Source organism: Pecten maximus, chromosome 16 (genome assembly GCF_902652985.1).
Source record: "Pecten maximus chromosome 16, xPecMax1.1, whole genome shotgun sequence".
NCBI classification, from domain to species: Eukaryota; Metazoa; Mollusca; class Bivalvia; order Pectinida; family Pectinidae; genus Pecten; species Pecten maximus.
This window is the reverse complement of record NC_047030.1, coordinates 12,338,207-12,357,927: the sequence shown is the minus strand read 5'-3', so window position 1 is coordinate 12,357,927 and position 19,721 is coordinate 12,338,207. Positions and strand designations below refer to the sequence as shown.

The 19,721-nt window shown below is 37.3% G+C and overlaps 1 protein-coding gene across 1 annotated transcript in view; it reads left to right on the top strand.

Moving 5' to 3' along the window:
• The window catches only part of LOC117345325 (arginine-glutamic acid dipeptide repeats protein-like), a 173,819-nt gene extending 163,354 nt beyond the window's left edge, over positions 1 to 10,465 (top strand). The window contains 7 exon segments of the mRNA XM_033908393.1: positions 285 to 450; positions 2,136 to 2,241; positions 2,454 to 2,581; positions 2,931 to 3,140; positions 4,127 to 4,444; positions 6,489 to 6,673; positions 7,173 to 10,465. Of these exon segments, the coding sequence (XP_033764284.1) occupies positions 285 to 450; positions 2,136 to 2,241; positions 2,454 to 2,581; positions 2,931 to 3,140; positions 4,127 to 4,444; positions 6,489 to 6,673; positions 7,173 to 7,265 (1,206 nt within the window). The 3' untranslated portion in view covers positions 7,266 to 10,465.
• The last annotated feature ends 9,256 nt before the right edge of the window (positions 10,466 to 19,721 follow it).

Here is a 19,721-nt window from a genome sequence, read left to right as displayed (position 1 = left end):
TTTGTTGTTGATTAAGTAATTAAAAATAAAAAGTAGCCTTACCCATCTACAGCTACATGTTGTACATGTTTTTACCATCAGTATTCACTGACTAAGGAAATCGGACATAAAACAGTTAATAGACAGACTTAACCGAAACATGAAATTTCTTAATTTAATTATGATTTATTTCATTGATAACAATAAGTGGAAACCTTTGTTTTATTTTGGAATTATGCTTTTTTTCTTTTGTCTTTTTGGTCTCTTGTATGAAATCTTATGCTATTTATGTCATTATTGTGCAGAAAAAACCAGAAACACCTCCTCCAAACTCGACAGCAGATGCTCAGATCACCAGCAGTATAACACCAAACAACCCATATGAACGCCATACACCTCGCTCATCCTACCCCGACACTCCTGCCCTACGCCAGCTCAGCGAATATGCAAAACCTCATGTTATGGGTTCCGGTAAGTTGTGTTCGCATATAATTAGGTAAAGGGAGACGATTCTGTGTTTGACAAAAATATTCTGTGAACATCTAGTAAAGTACAAGTTTACTTGTCAACAGAGAAGAAACGGTAAGTTGTGTTCGCATATAATTAGGTAAAGGGAGACGATTCTGTGTTTGACAAAAATATTCTGTGAACATCTAGTAAAGTACAAGTTTACTTGTCAACAGAGAAGAAAATCAAATTTGACATCAATTACATTGCCGGGCTTCCTTCTGGAATGAGTCCGTATGAGTTGTGATAGTAATCCAAATGAACCCCCAAATGTTGGTGTATAAGTATTTAGAAATAAGAGTATTTTTGGAAGTTTAAAGTATTGATAAAGTTAGAGATAGTTTTGTATACTGAACACCAGTGATTAATACCTCAGTAGAAATTGGAAGGATTGTACAAACGACACAGAAGGTATTGGCTCCATTCAAACAAATCGGAAACAGATACAGCAGAGCCAAGCTGAATTGAACTGTGTAACACAGTGGTTTCATCCTTCTAGGACTCGTCAATGATGTTAGGTATATCATACAACTGTTCGTCCTTCTAGGACTCGTCAGTGATGTTAGGGACATCATACAGCTGCTTCGTCCTAGGACTCGTCAGTAATGTTAGGGACATCATACAGCTGTTTCGTCCTTCTAGGACTCGTCAGTAATGTTAGGTATATCATACAACTGTTCGTCCTTCTAGGACTCGTCAGTGATGTTAGGGACATCATACAGCTGCTTCGTCCTAGGACTCGTCAGTAATGTTAGGGACATCATACAGCTGTTTCGTCCTTCTAGGACTCGTCAGTAATGTTAGGGACATCATACAGCTGTTTCGTCCTTCTAGGACTCGTCAGTGATGTTCCTCATACAGCTGTTTCGTCCTTCTAGGACTCATCAGTAATGTTAGGGACATCATACAGCTGTTTCGTCCTTCTAGGACTCGTCAGTGATGTTAGGGACATTATACAGCTGTTTTGTCCTTCTAGGACTCGTCAGTAATGTTAGGGACATCATACAACTGTTCCGTCCTTCTAGGACTGGTCAGTGATGTTAGGGACATCATACAGCTGTTTCGTCCTTCTAGGACTCATCAGTAATGTTAGGGACATCATACAACTGTTCCGTCCTTCTAGGACTGGTCAGTGATGTTAGGGACATTATACAGCTGTTTCGCCCTTCTAGGACTCGTCAGTGATGTTAGGGACATCATACGACTGTTTTATCCTTCTAGGACTCGTCAGTAATGTTAGGGACATCATACAACTGTTCCGTCCTTCTAGGACTGGTCAGTGATGTTAGGGACATCATACAGCTGTTTCGTCCTTACAGTACTCGCCAATGATAATAGGGACATCATACAGCTGTTTTGTCCTTCTAGGACTCGTCAGTGATGCTTCGGGCCTAACATGATCATAGAATGCAACCAACAAACTCGAGATATAGGTTAAAAGAAATGTCACAATCTGGATGAGATGTAATAGACGAGTAATTTCAATAAATTTCATATATTGTACCATATGTGTAATTTTCAGGTGCTTAGATTTAGAACATTCACATTCTCCATTGATATTTCAAGAAATTTACAGTAAGTTATAACTTGATTTCTTTGTTGTGGACAGTTTGGTAAAATTTTTCTGTTAATAATTTGTGTTTTGACAGGCCCAGATCCTGCACGATCTCTTTCCTACGCAGGCATGCCACATAGTATGGACCACCTGTTAGACTACCGAATGGCAGCTATGTATCCACCAGGCTCCCGCGAAAGGTACCAGCCGATAGAGAATCTGAAATAGGAAAATTTCCATCTAAATCAAAATAATTGAATTAAAGTCATGAATTGTTTTGTAACAAATCCGAGAAATAAAACTTCATTTGTACATGAATAGCATAAAACGAAAATAATACCAGTTTAAAAAAAATATGTATATGCAATAAATAATCACTGTTAAAAATTTTATATTGATGTTTATATTTCAGGTTAGAATTGGAACTCGAGCGGGACAAAAGAGAACGAGATGCCAGGGAGAGAGAACTGCGGGAAAGAGAGATACGAGAAATGGAAATGAGAGAAAAATTAAAAGCAGATTTAGAGCTTAGTAAACCAGGTAATTTTCTATACGTTTTAATGCTATCTCCTGATTTAGTCTATTGTCCTGGCTTCAGATTCCTTGGGGATTGAAAGTTATTTTTTTGAAGCTAAACCATCGGGACTTGAAATTTTTTCATCAAAAACTACACGATTCTTTGTGTAAGATAACAGGATTAGACAACCGGGAATATGAAGTGTGAATGGGAAATATCTTAACTCTGTTGATCGAAGTTTTTAAAATAACTTTCATTTCAAAATAAATAAATTCTGAAATTAGATTTATAGATAAAAAATGTTTATCAAAACTTACTCAGAAGAAATAATTTCAGTATATTTAAAGTGTCAATAAAAATCTGTCTGTTTAGGATTGGACAGAATACTACCACATGGGCCAGGGATAGACTCCAATTGGCTGGAACTACAGCGACGGTTCTGTCAGCCTGGCAGTCACGTGTTACCGTCGGCAGCTAATGTAGGAGGTCCGGGAGGGGGGCACCATATCCCTGGAGTCTACCCACCCACAAGTCTGGCCAGCGACCTTTTACAGCGAGAACGGGAAAGGATGGAGCGACTAGGTAGGCTGATTAGATTTTTTTAATCTTTTGTTTGATACACTGTTAGTTTGGTGCAGTTGTTTATTTTCATATAATGTGTCAGAGAGAGGAAAAATTATAATCGGGGAATGCTTATTCATTACTGACTATTTCAAAAGTTCAATCTTCAATAGAAAAAAAAAGTTCACAAATTAAGAATCCGGGGATATAAGGTACATCCGACATTACTGTAAATATGGTTATTTCCACAGGGGTTTAATTTTGCGATTTTCATAGACAAACTCTATGTGTGTGAGTTATTTTAAATTGCGTAAATTTTCATGTTTATAGTAAGGTATTTCACACCACTATTTCTCCCATAATCGAATGAAAAATAATTGAATTGATTCTGTGTACTGTATGATTTTTTTACCTGAAAAAAAAAGAAATTGAAATATAATGAAACCACCCTGTGATGATTTCTTCAATTGAAAGGGAAAAAAGAACTGCCAGTAAGATAGAAACAAAATGTGTATGTAGATATATGTTTTTATTCATGTCACTGTTTTGTCTTGTGTTTAAAATGAAGTTCTTTTTTACCTATGCATTTCTGGAAACAATAACATTACCAAGCCCTGTCAACAGAGCAAGGGAGACAATTCTTATATTTCAAAGAAAAATTTTACTCCTGAAAGCTCTGACACATTTATTTATTATACCATCAAACTTTTGTATTGATTAACATATTTATATAAATATTTGGATAAAAAACAAATTTGTGATAAAATCTAGAAATTGAGTTCAGAAATCTGCTTCCTTTCAGAAATTTGTCTTTTAAAATCTTTGGAGTTTTTGAAATAAATCTCATAGATATAGCTGTTAGCCTTCCTGTGTAATGTTTTCCTGGCTGTGTGAGCTGTAGAAGGTAAGTTGAAGGCACAAATCGAGAAGACAGCCATTGTTTTCAGTAGCCGGGTAATACTGTGGTTGACTCCACAAGTGACTTTTCTTTACCTGTTTACGTGTAGGCCTCTCCCAGTGTCATCTTATGCACCCTGGTGCTGACATGGCTGCATACTCCAACACAGTGGAGCGACTGTCGGCCGAGCGGCTACATGCAGAGCGTATGGCCCTCGCAACCGACCCGATGGTTCGACTGCAGATGGGAAACCTGGGCGTGTCACCGTCTGGCCACACCCACACACACGCACATTCGCACACGCATCTCCACCTTCATCAGCAGGATGCAGCAGCAGCGGCAGCAGCAGCAGCAGCAGCATCAGGGGCTCCATACCACCCCTCGCTGCATGGTCTGCCTCACCATTTCCTCCCTCCCCTGCCCCCAGGTAAGCCGTCGTCGTCTCTCATAATTAATCACACCTCTAATTGTCGTTACAGATATTCTACATTCTGATCAATTGACCGGAAGAATGATATACCAATTTTACACTCAGCGCCTTACAAATGAGCAAATCTACATGCAAAGGGTTTCTAACGAGTGCATCCTCCGCTCAAAGCATGATAGGGGTATGCTTGATCCGACCTCACATTTGGCCTATCAGTTTTCTAGTAAGTGCGTTCTAAAGAAAGACCGCCATGTCCAATTATTGTCCGTGGTTTCCTCTGCTTTCCTGTTTGCCTTAGTTCCCAATTAGTTTTTTTCCTGCTTCCTCCTATCTCCTTTTTTGTTCCTTTTTATTTTATTTCAAACTTAGATGCTTTTTATTCCTATCCTTTTGTTGTTTTGAAGTATTTTTATTTTTTTGTATATTTTTTTTATAACTGAATTATGTAGAAGAATGTTTGTTATGAAGCTGTACCTGTGTAAACTTGTGTACATGATATCAAAAAACATTTCTCAGAAACTTTGATGTAAAGCATGATTGTATGCTTTAACATGTATGTATACTTTCTCAATAAAATGAATGCACTTATCTAAAAAGTTTAAAATAATTTTACTTGGAAATATCTTCTGCTTGTGTTCTTGTCTTTTTTCCATTTCTTGTGTGTGCTGAACTTCATCAAATCAAATTTGACAAGAATGTTGGAGACTTTGAAAACCAAAATTAAAAAGATAAACTTTTTGAGTGACAGCATACTCTTATCATGCAATTACTATACTACTTCTTATGGATGATTCTCGATATGGCATGCCCACTACTGTATACATGTGTGTGACCTCTGGCAGTGATACTTTCATGAAATGTGATGGAATTACTCTTTAACTACATACCTGTCAAGTTGTTTACAGTTGGGACCAGAGATACCATTTGGAAACATGTTAGTAAATAAAGTAAAGCAATGTCCAGCTAAAATATTTTTCTAACACTTTTGTTTTTTAAATCCATCATTTCTACTTTTCCTATCTTTAAAACAGTTGCTGATAAGAAAATATTTAAGCAATAAAATATTAAACCAAAATTTTTGAAAGACTTTCCATACTAGATCGAGATCTCCGTTTTTACTGTTTGGACCTTTTGACAGGTATACTACTATCTATATGATCTATTCTTATCATTAAATTGATAACCTGGCCATTTAACTTTTCAAATGTATAAATATAAAATTACATTGTATGTTACTATGGAAATACACTGTCACCAGCACACCTGTATACAGTATATAGGTACAGTAATAATGACATTGTACCTTGTGTTTATTGTAAACCTGTTATGGTGAGACCACAATATAATGTTTATCTATATATTACGTGGGTGGGATCAAGTACTGATATCATCAGTAGTGTTTGAATTTATCCTTGTTTGTATAAGTTCCATGTTGACCTCAAACCAGCCAGAGGAATTAATCTAAAAAGGTTATATTGATATAATTTTAGCATATCTAAATTTGATAAATTGTGTTATTTAATGTATTGATTAAAGTTTACGTGTGACAAAGTACACGATCAATATCAAAACTTCTTGAAAAGATTAATTACAACAAGTAAAGATCTGACATTTATGTATATATGTCCTAGTACCTAGTAAAAACATCAGGGATGGGATTTATGCAAGCTCACAATTTATCAATATTGACCTAGATAAAAGTTATTAATAGATACTGCCATTTGATCTATGAGTGGCATGTTTGTAGATAATTATTGGAGGCAATGCTTTTTATGGTACTGGGGTTTTTTTTCGTAAAAGAAAATACCTCTTTTATGCTTTGAGATAATTTGTTACATTGATACTTTTATTATGACATTTGTTGAAAATATGTTACCATCACAATATCTGATTCTTAGAATTACATAGCAAATATTTTTTCATTGTTTTCTATAAAAATATTATAGAATTCTTGTTGAATGAATGGTTCGCATCCTTAAGAATTTTAGTTTCTATGGTAGCATCTACACAAACTGTAACACATTCTCTGATTGGTGCTTTTCAGGAGCTGATCCTCTAGCCTCGGGAATGAGCAGCTCTAACCCTCCGACGTCCAGCGCCGGGCAACACCTGCAATCCCTGCCCCAGGGACTGCCTCACCATGCAGCTCTGCTGGCAGGCCGTGAGCAGGAGATGCTTCAGAGTGACCTCTACAGACGAGCATATGCTGATCCAGCATTTGCTCACCAGGTAGGTGAAAGTTTCCAGTATAATACTGCACTTATTATCTTAAAAAATATTTCCCCTCATAAAATTATGACTACATTAAATTTTGACAAAACCAGCTATTTCGGTATTAAACTTTCACCAATGGGTCAATGATCAGAGCCTCTTAATCTGTCATTTGCGAATTCAGCATTTAAACAAGAAACTAGTCAAATGACGAAGCTTTAATGACCTCAATTGGGTCTATATCTTACAAATTTACATTGCTAATTAAAAAGAAAATGCTGTACAATGTATTTGTTTTCAATAAAAATACAGTTATCATTTTTACATGGATGAAAGTTTTTAGTATTAACACTAAATTTACTATTTTATGAAAGATTCCCCTCAAATATGTCTGTGTTAAACTTTTGTTAAAGCAGCTAATTCAGTTAAGTTAGATTGTGGCACTTGCTCCATTTTTAAACAAGAAACTTCTTGACTTTCTGTTTATGTTTTAAATTTGAATTATCTCTCTTTGTAGCTGTCTGCCCAGGCTGCTCACCAGGAGGCGATACAACGTCAGCTAGCTATGGATCGTGAACGCTTTGGTCCTGGAGGTCATCTCCACCATTGACCTCCCCCACTGTGATCTCCATGGCTACCGTTGTATGACCTTATGACCTTGGTTGTGATGATTGTGTAGAACCCACAGGCGTGTATAGAAGTAAACGTATGATATTTGACAACACACAACATACCTTTCTTTAAGAGGGTAGTTCAGCATGTGTTGTCACAGTGGCAGCAGTTACCGACTTGTGTGAATAATTAGTTTTCATGGTTGAAGCATTATTTCTCGTGAGAAAAGGGAGACAATTTTGTGTCCATATTCTGTGGAGTTTGATTGTAACTCTGACAATCAGGAAGGGGAGGAGACTATTAATGAAATCCTGGTGTTTTCCTCTTGGGCTTGCTCAAGACTTTTATGGGCAGGACCCATGTGTTATATGTGGCCCCAGACTATGAGGGGTGTGGCCCCAGGCACGTGTGGGTGGCTCTGGTGACCTAATGGACAACGCCTGAACAATGTGGCCACATCAGTGGCATGATCTCTCAAGGTCTGCCAATCCTTGTGCAATCTTCAATTTTGTATAGATTTTTTGTGAAAATGAAACATATTTAAATGAATAAAAAGTGGGATTCCTTGCCCAGTATCATATGGGAGAGGGTATATCCTTCTGTTAACAGGCAAATTCCATTGTACAGTATTATGTGGCTATTTTGATTTTCTTTGTGACATTTTCATATATGCTCATGCTGTGTTTACATTTTGTAATTTATAAACAATTGTTTGAGGTATGCATGAGTTAGAGTGTGAGGAATGATGCATTTCTGAGCGTTTGTTAGGTCATGTGACAATCCGGTATATAGTCATGTGACCACATTGTATGTGATCATGTGACTGGACCAAGTGGACTCGTGACTTTTTTCGCTGATCATGTTTATCTTTGATGATGTTTATATCATCTGTCAACATTTTCAGCAATGGGCGTCTGAGAGTCAAAATAAAACAGACTATCAATAGATCATGATCAATGCAACAAGGAGAATTATCATTTTAGAGAGTGAACAATTAATTGTATGAGAAGGGAGTGTTTGTTTTAGTCATGTGTTCGAGAGAGAGAGAAAGAGAGAGAGAGAGGTTATTTACAGATACACTTGTAATTTGTGACAAGAGTGTGAGAGTTCAGAACAAAGGGAGGTAAGCCCACATCCACAGTATATATGGCAGCACACCACTATCTATTCTCCTTGATATATTATATAGCCTTTAGTAGTAGAAGTTTCAGGGAATGATGTTGTAGGGTTACCAACCTCTAGTTCAATATTTTGCTAATTAATTAAAATATGTTCGTTAACTTTTTGTGTAAGGCTTTAGTCAAGCATACTGCTTTGTTGAACTACATATAAGAACCAAACATTAAGTCAAGCCATAGTTCAATAAGGATTCAGAATTTCTTAATTTCATCGAGTTTATTTATTTCCCTAGAAATGGTGCCATCCTCATGATAAATATGACAAGAATTTGAAAAGTATTTCAAACAGCAGTTTTAAAAGAATATTTATGTGAAATTTCGCAATAAGAAGAGCGACCAAGATTTCATACTGGAATCTTTTCTTCATAATGTTTTATTCATACAGAAAAAAACCGTTTGATACAACTAAATCTTCTAGCATGTAAAGTACAGGTAGGTTGTCTCCCCTTAGTCTCTCTCCTGAGTGTGAAGGAGGATTATGAGGTAGCTGACATGAACATTCCATTGGCCACCTTCCTGTAGGTACGGTAGTGGTGTCTCCAGTCTGGGGATCAATTTGTATCTTTTAACCATGACAATATATATATATAAATACACAAATATCCTGAAAAAATGTTGATAGCTTTACTGAAAATTAGCAACATGTTGATCAAAGATCAAAGTTGAAAAGCTGCAAAACCAGTTGGATATAGGGATATTTCCTGTACTGGAGCATATTGTATGAAGTTGCTTACAAAAATGCAAAGAAATAAGTTTTGTATTATTTTTTTTTTATCTTTGTAAATTATTGGTAATGAATTTTGATTATTAGTACAGGGGACACCATGTTTGTCGGAGAGTATCCGATGTTATGTGGATGACATTTAGCGTTTACTTCCGATGTAAATAGAGAGAGCTGGTAACAAACAGAACCCCAGAGATTTGCTATGTTTGTATTGTGACGTGTACTGCGGTGTTACCAGTAAACCCCAGTATAGTATTAGTGCTGAAGGACATTCTGGTCAAACAGGGGAGCCAAGGCAGCAATTTTTCACACAGGATGTTGATTGTAGGAAATAAATTGAATTATACATGGTGTAACATTTTTCTGAACATATCCTGAAACAGCCAATTCAAAACCGAGGATTAGCAAACTATTTCTTGCTGGCATTCTCAATAAAAAATTTATTGAGAGCACTTCCGACATTAAAACAGACATGTTTAAATAATAGCATTTTAACACTTCTGTTGTCTTGTAAAGTGGTGTCTAGAATTATTGTATTGAAGGAGATTGTAAAAGTGATGTATTTGTTTCTTCACATCAGTTCTGGAGTAAACATGCTTTAAACTTGTGTACATTTACACTTTCAAAGCAGGCATATTTGAAGATTTCTAACATTAAAACATCTTTGAAAGCCTTGTTAGTATAACATATAAATATATGTTTCATTACTGCCACTACCTTCTGAATGACCAGAATGTCTTTTAGCAATGCCAGTAGTCTGCAATATATTTATATACCTGTGGTGTGACCTAGGTGTAGTGCTGTAATCATATAACATCATTAAAGGGACGCTGGCCAGTTGGCAAGGTCCTGTGTCATTATGTGGGATACTGGTCAATTGACTGGGTCCTGTGTCATTTATCTTGATGCTGGTTAGTTAACAAGGTCCTGTGTCATTACTGAGGATACTGATCAATTAACAAGATCCTGTGTCATTACTCAGGACTCAGGGTCAAGTGCTGTGTCATTACTTAGGACAATGGTCAGTTGACAAGGTCCTGTGTCATTTCTTGGGATGCTGATCATGTTAACTAGGTCCTGTGTCATGTCAATACTTGGGAAGCTGGTCAGTTGACTAGGTCCTCTGTTGTGTCATTATTAGGGACACTGGTCAGTTGACTAGGTCCTGTGTTGTGTCATTACTAAGGACGCTGGTCAGTTGACAAAGTCCTGTGTCATTACTTATTGATGATTTGCCTAATTCTAATGAAACATTAATCCACCCAAGTGGTGGGAAATAAAGTATATGTAAAACTGTCTCCTCTTTTGGTTGTTCTTTGTGATGTTGATAGGTATAGTTATGACTTTGTGCTTCTTCCCGGTCATGATATCATACCTCTGCAACTCATAAACCCTCCTTCCTGGCCATGATGTCATACTTGTGTATCTCATTAACCATCCGTCATAAACAGTCAACATTTATGCCGGTAGCAGCCTAAGGCTGCGGTAGCCCGGTAGCCGTGAGTTTAGAAAGGCCAAAGGAGCTAGAAGTCGACTGTTAATGTATACACCTTAGACTGGGGGGTCAGGGAAGCTTCTATTGTATCGAGACGGGGGTACAGGGAAGATTCTATTGTATCGAGACGGGGGTACAGAGAAGATTCTATTGTATGAAGACTGGGGGTACAGGGAAGATTCTATTGTATCAAGACTGGGGGGTACAGGGAAGATTCTATTGTATGAAGACTGGGGGGTACAGGGAAGATTCTATTGTATCAAGACTGGGGGGTACAGGGAAGATTCTATTGTATGAAGACTGGGGGTACAGGGAAGATTCTATTGTATCAAGACTGGGGGGTACAGGGAAGATTCTATTGTATCAAGACGGGGGGGGGGGGGGGGGGGGGTGTACAGAGACGCTTCTATTGTATCAAGAACCTTTACTTTTTTACACGACTTTGAAGTTATTGATTTTGATTGAACCTTCTCCGACATATATTGTAGAATCATCTTTACACTTCAAGGTTTGTTGAAAAAATGGTGATGACGTAGATTGCAAATGAAGTACACAATTGTTCTACTGATCAATTAAATTCTATAAATACTAAACTCAATGTTTTGTCGGAAAAGGCTTCTGTTAGTAAATTTGAAGTGAATGAGGTAGTTAACCAAGTATCTAATCTATTCAAAACGGCAGCTCGATACCAAAAAAATCGCCCTAGAATACAAATAATGTCTAATAACAAACCGTGGTTTACAGCTGAGTGTGCCACCAGAAGGCGAGACTTCCATGATGCTAAAAGTATATACACAAGTCACAAAACTGATATCAATAGACGAAATATGAAAACATAAGCTAGGGAATATAAAAAAAGTCCTAAAGAAGAGTTATAATGTATATAAATTGAACATTTGAAATCAAAACGAAGTAATAGTAACGGCGAGGTCGATATATCTTATAAGTGAGGTTTAAAAACGTAATTCTTCGATCACTGTTAAGCACAAATTTAACGCAACTAGAGCCTTTTTTAAGTAAATAAAATTCCTTAAAAATGACACTCATCAGTAAAATATTCTGAAATGCACTTCAAAAACAATAAAAATGTCTTCTATAATATTACATGACATTTTATATTTATATAATATTTGCTTTTCTCCTGTATTTCAATCCCTCATGCACAGCACCTATAAGTGGCCTCGGCACTTTGATTAACTCGGGCTGTGTTAAAAAAAACAAGGATGGATAGTATTGCAACAGTAATACAAAGTCTCCTGCCTGAACCAGGAGTGCAACTTTTTATTTCCCATTTTTTAAACTACGTGTTATACTGATGACATATACCAAGTTTCGTTGTCCGGACACGCCTCAACCAATGAGAAGCCGGCGTCAATTTTGAAAAATGTTTTTTTTCGAAAAGAAAAATTGGGATGCACAACTACATGTTATACTGATCATGTGTACGAAGTTTCGTTAAAATCGGAGAAGTACTTTAGGAGGAGTTGTCCGGACAAGTCTCAACCAATGAGAAGTTGGCAGCCATTTTGAAAATTGGTTTTTCGAAAAAAAAAATGCGGGATGCACAACTACATGTTATACTGATCATGAATGCCAAGTTTCGTTAAAATCGGAGTAGAACTTTAGGAGGAGTTGTCCGGACAAGCCTCAACCAATGAGAAGTTGGCAGCCATTTTGAAAATTGGTTTTTCTAAAAAAAAAAAATGCGGGATGCACAACTACATGTTATACTGATCATGAATGCCAAGTTTCGTTAAAATCGGAGTAGTACTTTAGGAGGAGTTGTCCGGACAAGCCTCAACCAATTAGAAGCCAGCAGCCATATTGAAAAATGAATTTTTGAAGAAAAAAAAATGCGGGATGCACAACTACATGTTATACTGATCATGTATACCAAGTTAACTTAAAATCGGAGTAGTACTTTAGGAGGAGTTGTCCGGACAAGCCTCAACCAATTAGAAGCCAGCAGCCATATTGAAAAATGAATTTTTGAAGAAAAAAAAATGTGGGATGCACAACTACATGTTATACTGATCATGTATACCAAGTTTCATTAAAATCAGAGTAGTACTTTAGAAGGAGTTGTCAGGACAAGCCTCAACCAATGAGAAGCCGGCAGCCATTTTGAAAAATGAATTTAAAAAAAAAAATGTGGGATGCACAACTACATGTTATACTGATCATGTATACCAAGTTTCATTAAAATCGGAGTAGTACTTTAGAAGGAGTTGTCCGGAAAAGTCTGAACCAATGAGAAGTCGGCGGCCATTTTGAAAATTGGTTTTTCGAAAAAAATATGTGGGATGCACCTCTACATGTTATACTGATCATGTATACCAAGTTTCATTAAAATCGGAGTAGTACTTTAGAAGGAGTTGTCCGGACAAGTCTGAACCAATGAGAAGTCGGCGGCCATTTTGAAAATTGGTTTTTCGAGAAAAAAAAATGTGGGATGCACAACTACATGTTATACTGATCATGTATACCAAGTTTCATTAAAATCGGAGTAGTACTTTAGAAGGAGTTGTCCGGACAACTATTGCGTGACAGACAGACAGACGGACATACAGACAGACAGACAGACGGAGGGTAAACCTATAGTCCCCCCGTTTTTCAAACGGCAGGGGACTAAAAAGAAGGATGACCTCGATAACTATTGAGCAATTACACTAGTCTCTTGTCTCTGTCAAATATTTAAGGTGTCCCGACACTTTATCACTAGCCCTCCACCTCTGGGTTGCGAGTTCGAAACCTACGTGGGGCAGTTGCCAGGTACTGACTGTAGGCCGGTGGTTTTTCTCCGGGTACTCCGGCTTTCCTCCGCCTCCAAAACCTGGCACGTCCTTAAATGACCCTGGCTGTTAATAGGACGTTAAACAAAAACAAACCAAATGTCCAAGGTGGCCTTAGAAAAAGTTTTTTATCCTTCACGTTTTAATATCTATATACCTTTCCAAAAATAATAATAAGCTATTTTGTTCATTTATGGACTTCAGAAAAACGTTCAATACTGTTTGGAGGGTAGGTTTATGGAAGAAATTGTTAAAAATCAATATTACGGGGGAAATATTTAATGCAATAATTGGTCTTTATGACAACACTAAATCATGTGTAAAAACTAGCAATAGTATCACCGATTTCTTCACATGTCATGTCGGGTAAAACAAGGGGGAAATCTCTCCCCATTTTATATATGTAATGATTTAGAAGACTTTTTAATGTACAGTGTAAATGATTTTGCTGATTTCAAATGGATATGTATGGTTGCCGAAGAATACCTCAAAGTTCGTTAAAAACCATTCTACAAGATCAATTTATACAACAGTGATATGCTGATCATAATTATGCAGTTTTTAAACACCAGTTTCAGATTGAAAAATATTTAGCTTTACCTATGTAAAATGGTAGAATAAGTATATGTAAATTCAGAACCGGTAATACCCTGGTATACATTGTAGTTCAGGGCGATGACTGGAACGTCAAATATATGCTCAAATATATATACATATATGCAAGTCTATTCATAAAATGAAAGGATTATTATCCAATGTTAGAGTATAATGTATTATCAAATCTTTCCATGTTCATCCAATTACTAGAAAGACATTTAAAAATGATATGTGATTTTCAAACAAATTCGTAAAAAGTATGTATTGTAAAATTACTGAAATAATATACATGTATTCCAAAACATACATGTGTGTGTAGTTAAACAATATACTAAGCCCATAGTATGCTATATCAACTATTTATATGGTTGAATATATCATCCTGTATTTAACCTACTTTTGTGTGGTTTATACCGTATAATAAAAAAAATTATCTAAATACATGTATATCAGAAATATGTGTTTCACTATTCTGTACATAATTATTTCTTGTATTACGCTGTTGTCATTTTTGTTGACCTCTTGTTGCACACAGTGTGTCTGAGTGCAACTTTTTTTATACTATGTATATTTTGAAACCACTCATTTATGGTTTTTGCTACTTTCCCGTTCATAACTCTATTATACCTTTATGAGTAGATGTTACTGGACCGCTATACTCTGTTAGACCTTTATGAGTATGACTCCTACATGTTGCTGGGCCGTTACGCTCCGTTAGACCTTTATGAGTATGACTCCTACCTGTTGCTGGACCGTTACGCTCCGTTAGACCTTTATGAGTATGACTCCTACATATTGCTGTGCCGTTAGCTATGTTATACCTTTATGGGTATGACAACTAGATGATGTTTGGCCGTTACGCTCCGTTAGACCTTTATGAGTATGACAACTAGATGCTGTTTGGCCGTTACGCTCCGTTAGACCTTTATGGGTATGACAACTAGATGCTGTTTGGTCGTACGCTCCGTTAGACCTTTATGGGTATGACAACTAGATGTTGTTTGGCCGTTACGCTCCGTTAGACCTTTATGGGTATGACAACTAGATGCTGTTTGGCCGTTACGCTCCGTTAGACCTTTATGGGTATGACAACTAGATGCTGTTTGGCCGTTACGCTCCGTTAGACCTTTATGGGTATGACAACTAGATGTTGTTTGGCCGTTACGCTCCGTTAGACCTTTATGAGTATGACAACTAGATGCTGTTTGGCCGTTACGCTCCGTTAGACCTTTATGAGTATGACAACTAGATGTCGTTTGGCCGTTACGCTCCGTTAGACCTTTATGGGTATGACAACTAGATGCTGTTTGGCCGTTACGCTCCGTTAGACCTTTATGGGTATGACAACTAGATGTTGTTTGGCCGTTACGCTCCGTTAGACCTTTATGGGTATGACAACTAGATGTTGTTTGGCCGTTACGCTCCGTTAGACCTTTATGAGTATGACAACTAGATGCTGTTTGGCCGTTACGCACAGTTTGACCATTATGACTCCTACATGTTGCTGGGCCGTTACGCTCCGTTTGACCATTATGACTCCTACATGTTGCTGCGCCGTTACGTACACGCTTTGATCACTCCGGTATAATCTACCGTGTGGTCTTTCGCCATTCTTGAAAACGAAATCTCTCATTGCAAGAGAACTGTTTCATTTCTAAAGTTTGGAATGACGGTTTTGTACGGGATGAAGAAAAATAGCATGTTTAAATAGATGCTTTAAACACAATAATAACAGATAAAATGTTCAAATGTTTGCTACTAAGTAAATTCATTCTCCTTTGCACCGACCAATCTTCATTATTTGAGCGGAAACTCCCATTTTTACCATGATTTGCACAAATTAACATTTAAATTTTATTATGCGTTATTTAAAAATTCCAATTAATCTTCATAAATATCAGATTAAAATATGTAGCATTAAGAAACGGAGATTACGTTGCCATAGAACTTGAAAAGTTATAATGAGCGTATTTCTCAAAATTGGCAAGCCCTATCGAACGCTTCTTTCATAACGTTTTAGTTTAGATTTGTTTTTGTACATGATAGTGCCAAAATTTAATTTATATATTTCTTACATAATAATGACAGTATTTACATTTGCTCCGCATTTCCTCATTGACACAATGCTAAGAGGCAGTTGCCACCATACGCCTATAACACCCAGCGCCTCAGGCTATAACACCCAGTGGGTCATGTGACATTAAAAAAGGCGGGATTTTTTTGTTTGTTGGTTGGTTTAGTTTTTTTTTCAAAGTTGACGAAAATGGTAAGCATGTACAATGTAAATATAAGTATTAAACAGTGGGTGCCCATGCTGCATTTGCCCACCATACATCTTGCTGCCATATTGACTATAACAACATCAAAACTACTGTTCATTGCTTAAATAACGAAATGTTTACGACTCAAACCTGAAATGCAGCATTTGTAAAAGGATTGCTACGATAACTGTGATAAAAATAAAACAGAATTCTTTGCTTTGTGTCATTTTGAGCGATATCGCGAATGGGCGATGGAGTAATGGTGTTGTTTGGGTCCAAGTCTCGACCAGCCAGATTGAGATAGAAAGCTTGTAAACCCAGAGATGATATGCTTCATTTGATATTTTTCTCAGAATTTGAAGGTTACAAGACAACACTGGCATTGTGGTATCTGTTAGAGGATGTAGCTCTGGGAACAGAGCGCGCGGTTTGATTAGATTTCAGAGTGAGTCCGTCCTTGGAGTTGATAGGTTGTGTATTGTAATGACCTGTAGTAACTACTCAGGTTGTGTATTGTGATGACCTGTAGTAACTACTCGATACAATGTATTAAGGAAATCTGTCCGGGCAGCATGTCCAAGGGATCACTCTATATGGCATGGGTAAAGGTCTTTCTGGCAGTTCCAATATTCGTTAACTTTTGACGAAAACCTTAAATCTGTTGGAGTATTCGTTTTCGTTAGACAGGTTGACACGAGCTCCGACATCTGTATGGCTTTGAGTTTTAGACAACCTTATTGTTGGATTATCCTCTGAATACGATTCAAAATCTACCAGAAACGTCATCTGTCTGTTTATTAGGGCTTTATCTCTGGTCGGGGAGCCGTAAGTTGAACACCCTTCTTGCCTCAATCTAATTAGAAACAAAAATCGAACAGAGAATACCGACATAATAACGAACTCGTGTCTCTAACTCGACGTCGATAAAACCGAGGGCAAAATACGAACATATAAAAACAGATTTACATGAAGGCATTTGAAAAGGAGAATAAGACCAGGTGTCCCAGGAAAGTAAGCGTCTTTATTAAAATCATACTTAGCCGGTGCCAGATGTAGCACCTGAGCCGGATTTAGCACTTGAGCCGGAAATGGCACCTGAGTCGGACAAGTCCGTTTTAGCATTTCTATGTTGGCAAACTCCGACGATTGAGAGCACACTTGTTAATTTACGAAATTTAGGACACTCACTTATATGCATAACTGCTCACTGGCGTCCCCAGACTCAAAAATTCAAAAACTTTTCGGGGATTTCCACTATTTCAAAGGATTTATTATTATTATTTCATATCGATTTGAAGCATATCGGGTAATCTCTAATTGCTCCAGCTTCAGCTGCAGCTCCTTTCTTCAGCACGGAATCCGCCGAGTTGTGACGAGATCGGTCAAACCAATCGGAGAGCCACTCGGGCCTTTCCGTCATATCTTCCGAAAAACAGTCGGTGTTTTCCGAAGATATGACGGAAAGGCCCGAGTGGTTTTCCGATTGCGGTTCAATGATAAACTTTCCTTGTATAACATGTATCAGCTGTTACTGTTGATGGTTAACAAGATAGATGGCCGGTATCCTTTTATAATAATAATATATACAGACACACCATAACAACGACATTAACAGCATTGTAATGGAAAATAAGTCTACTGAATCCCCTGATACAAGACCAAATCAGTCTTGATTAATTTGCCCTTAGACATTAAGTGCGAGGTTGTAAGGGTGTAATAGAATTTTGAGATCTGTGAAAAAAAATTTCTTCGTTGTTTTCAAAAAACTGTTTGACGTCACTGGGACTTATGACAGGGGACATCTAATCTGTGGATGTGTACCCCAGGCTTATACAATAATTCGGGGATTGCTCCGCCGTCCATGATTTTTCGGGCCGGGTCCATTATACGTCAATCACTGACGTAAGTTAAGACCCAAATGTATTTTAACTCCATTAATGTTGAATTTGAATAATAGCAGTGGTGTAAATTGATGAAATTTGAAAAAATAATAAAATTAAAATCCCAGCTTGATCGATAGAGATTGTACACAATGACCTTGGTTTTGATTTCTCTCATCGTGTAATCTATTTTATGTAAAACTATATCAAAGTTGCTTTTCCTGGGGGAACTCCCGCTAAATGTGAGAAATCACATTATATTTATTGATGTGTGTAGACCATTGAATTATTAATGGCGAAACATAACATTATTTGACATTTTCAATGATCGTGTGTCATAAGAATGATACATAGAACTTCCATTTGGTCGTTATAACATGCATTTTATTTTGGAGATTGTCAATGTTATCGACTTAATTATACGTCAATCAAATTTATTTTGTACACATTTTATCTACGTTTTTATCGTTAGTTGTGCTTAAAAGACTGAATATCGATAACAATATTTACAGACCACACGAGTTTCCTTTCATTCAGGATATCGTTAGCTTTCTGATATTGCATATACGTACGCACTTGCATGTGTTTTACAGGTGTCGTCACGTGGTATAGCAGGTAAAAGATTGAGAATGAGAGATGATTTGCGAAGTGAAGATTTTGAGATCATGTGACTTGTGGAAAACGAAGGATTATGTGACATATGTACATTGAGATATTCTGTGACTATTTGAGATTAAGAGATCACGCGACAGGTAGAGATTGAGAGATCACGCGACATGTAGAGAATGAGAGATTATGCGACATGTAGAGATTGAGAGATCACGCGACAGGTAGAGATTGAGAGATCACGCGACAGGTAGAGATTGAGAGATCACGCGACATGTAGAGAATGAGAGATTATGCGACAGGTAGAGACTGAGAGATCACGGGACAGGTAGAGATTGAGAGATCACGCGACAGGTAGAGATTGAGAGATCACGCGACAGGTAGAGATTGAGAGATCACGCGACAGGTAGAGACTGAGAGATCACGGGACAGGTAGAGATTAAGAGATCACGCGACAGGTAGAGATTGAGAGATCACGTGACAGATAGAGTCTGATAGATCACGTGACAGGTGTAGATTTGAGATATCACGTGACAGATAGAGTCTGAGAGATCACGTGACAGGTAGAGATTAAGAGATCACGCGACAGATAGAGATTGAGAGATCACGTGACAGATAGAGTCTGAGAGATCACGTTACAGGTAGAGATTAAGAGATCACGCGACAGATGGCAAACGAGATATTATGTGGATATTGTTAGATCATCTGACAGAAAGATATTTAGAGATCAGATAAGTGATAGATTGAAACTGAGATGATTTGACTGGTGGATATTACGAGATCGCGTGCCAGGTGGGATTCGAAAGAGGTTGCGTCTGGTGGATATTGAGAGGTCATATGACCGGAATTGATTTAGCGGTCATGAGACAAAATTAATATTGAGAGATGACGTACATGTGTACTATATAATGGGTACTAATA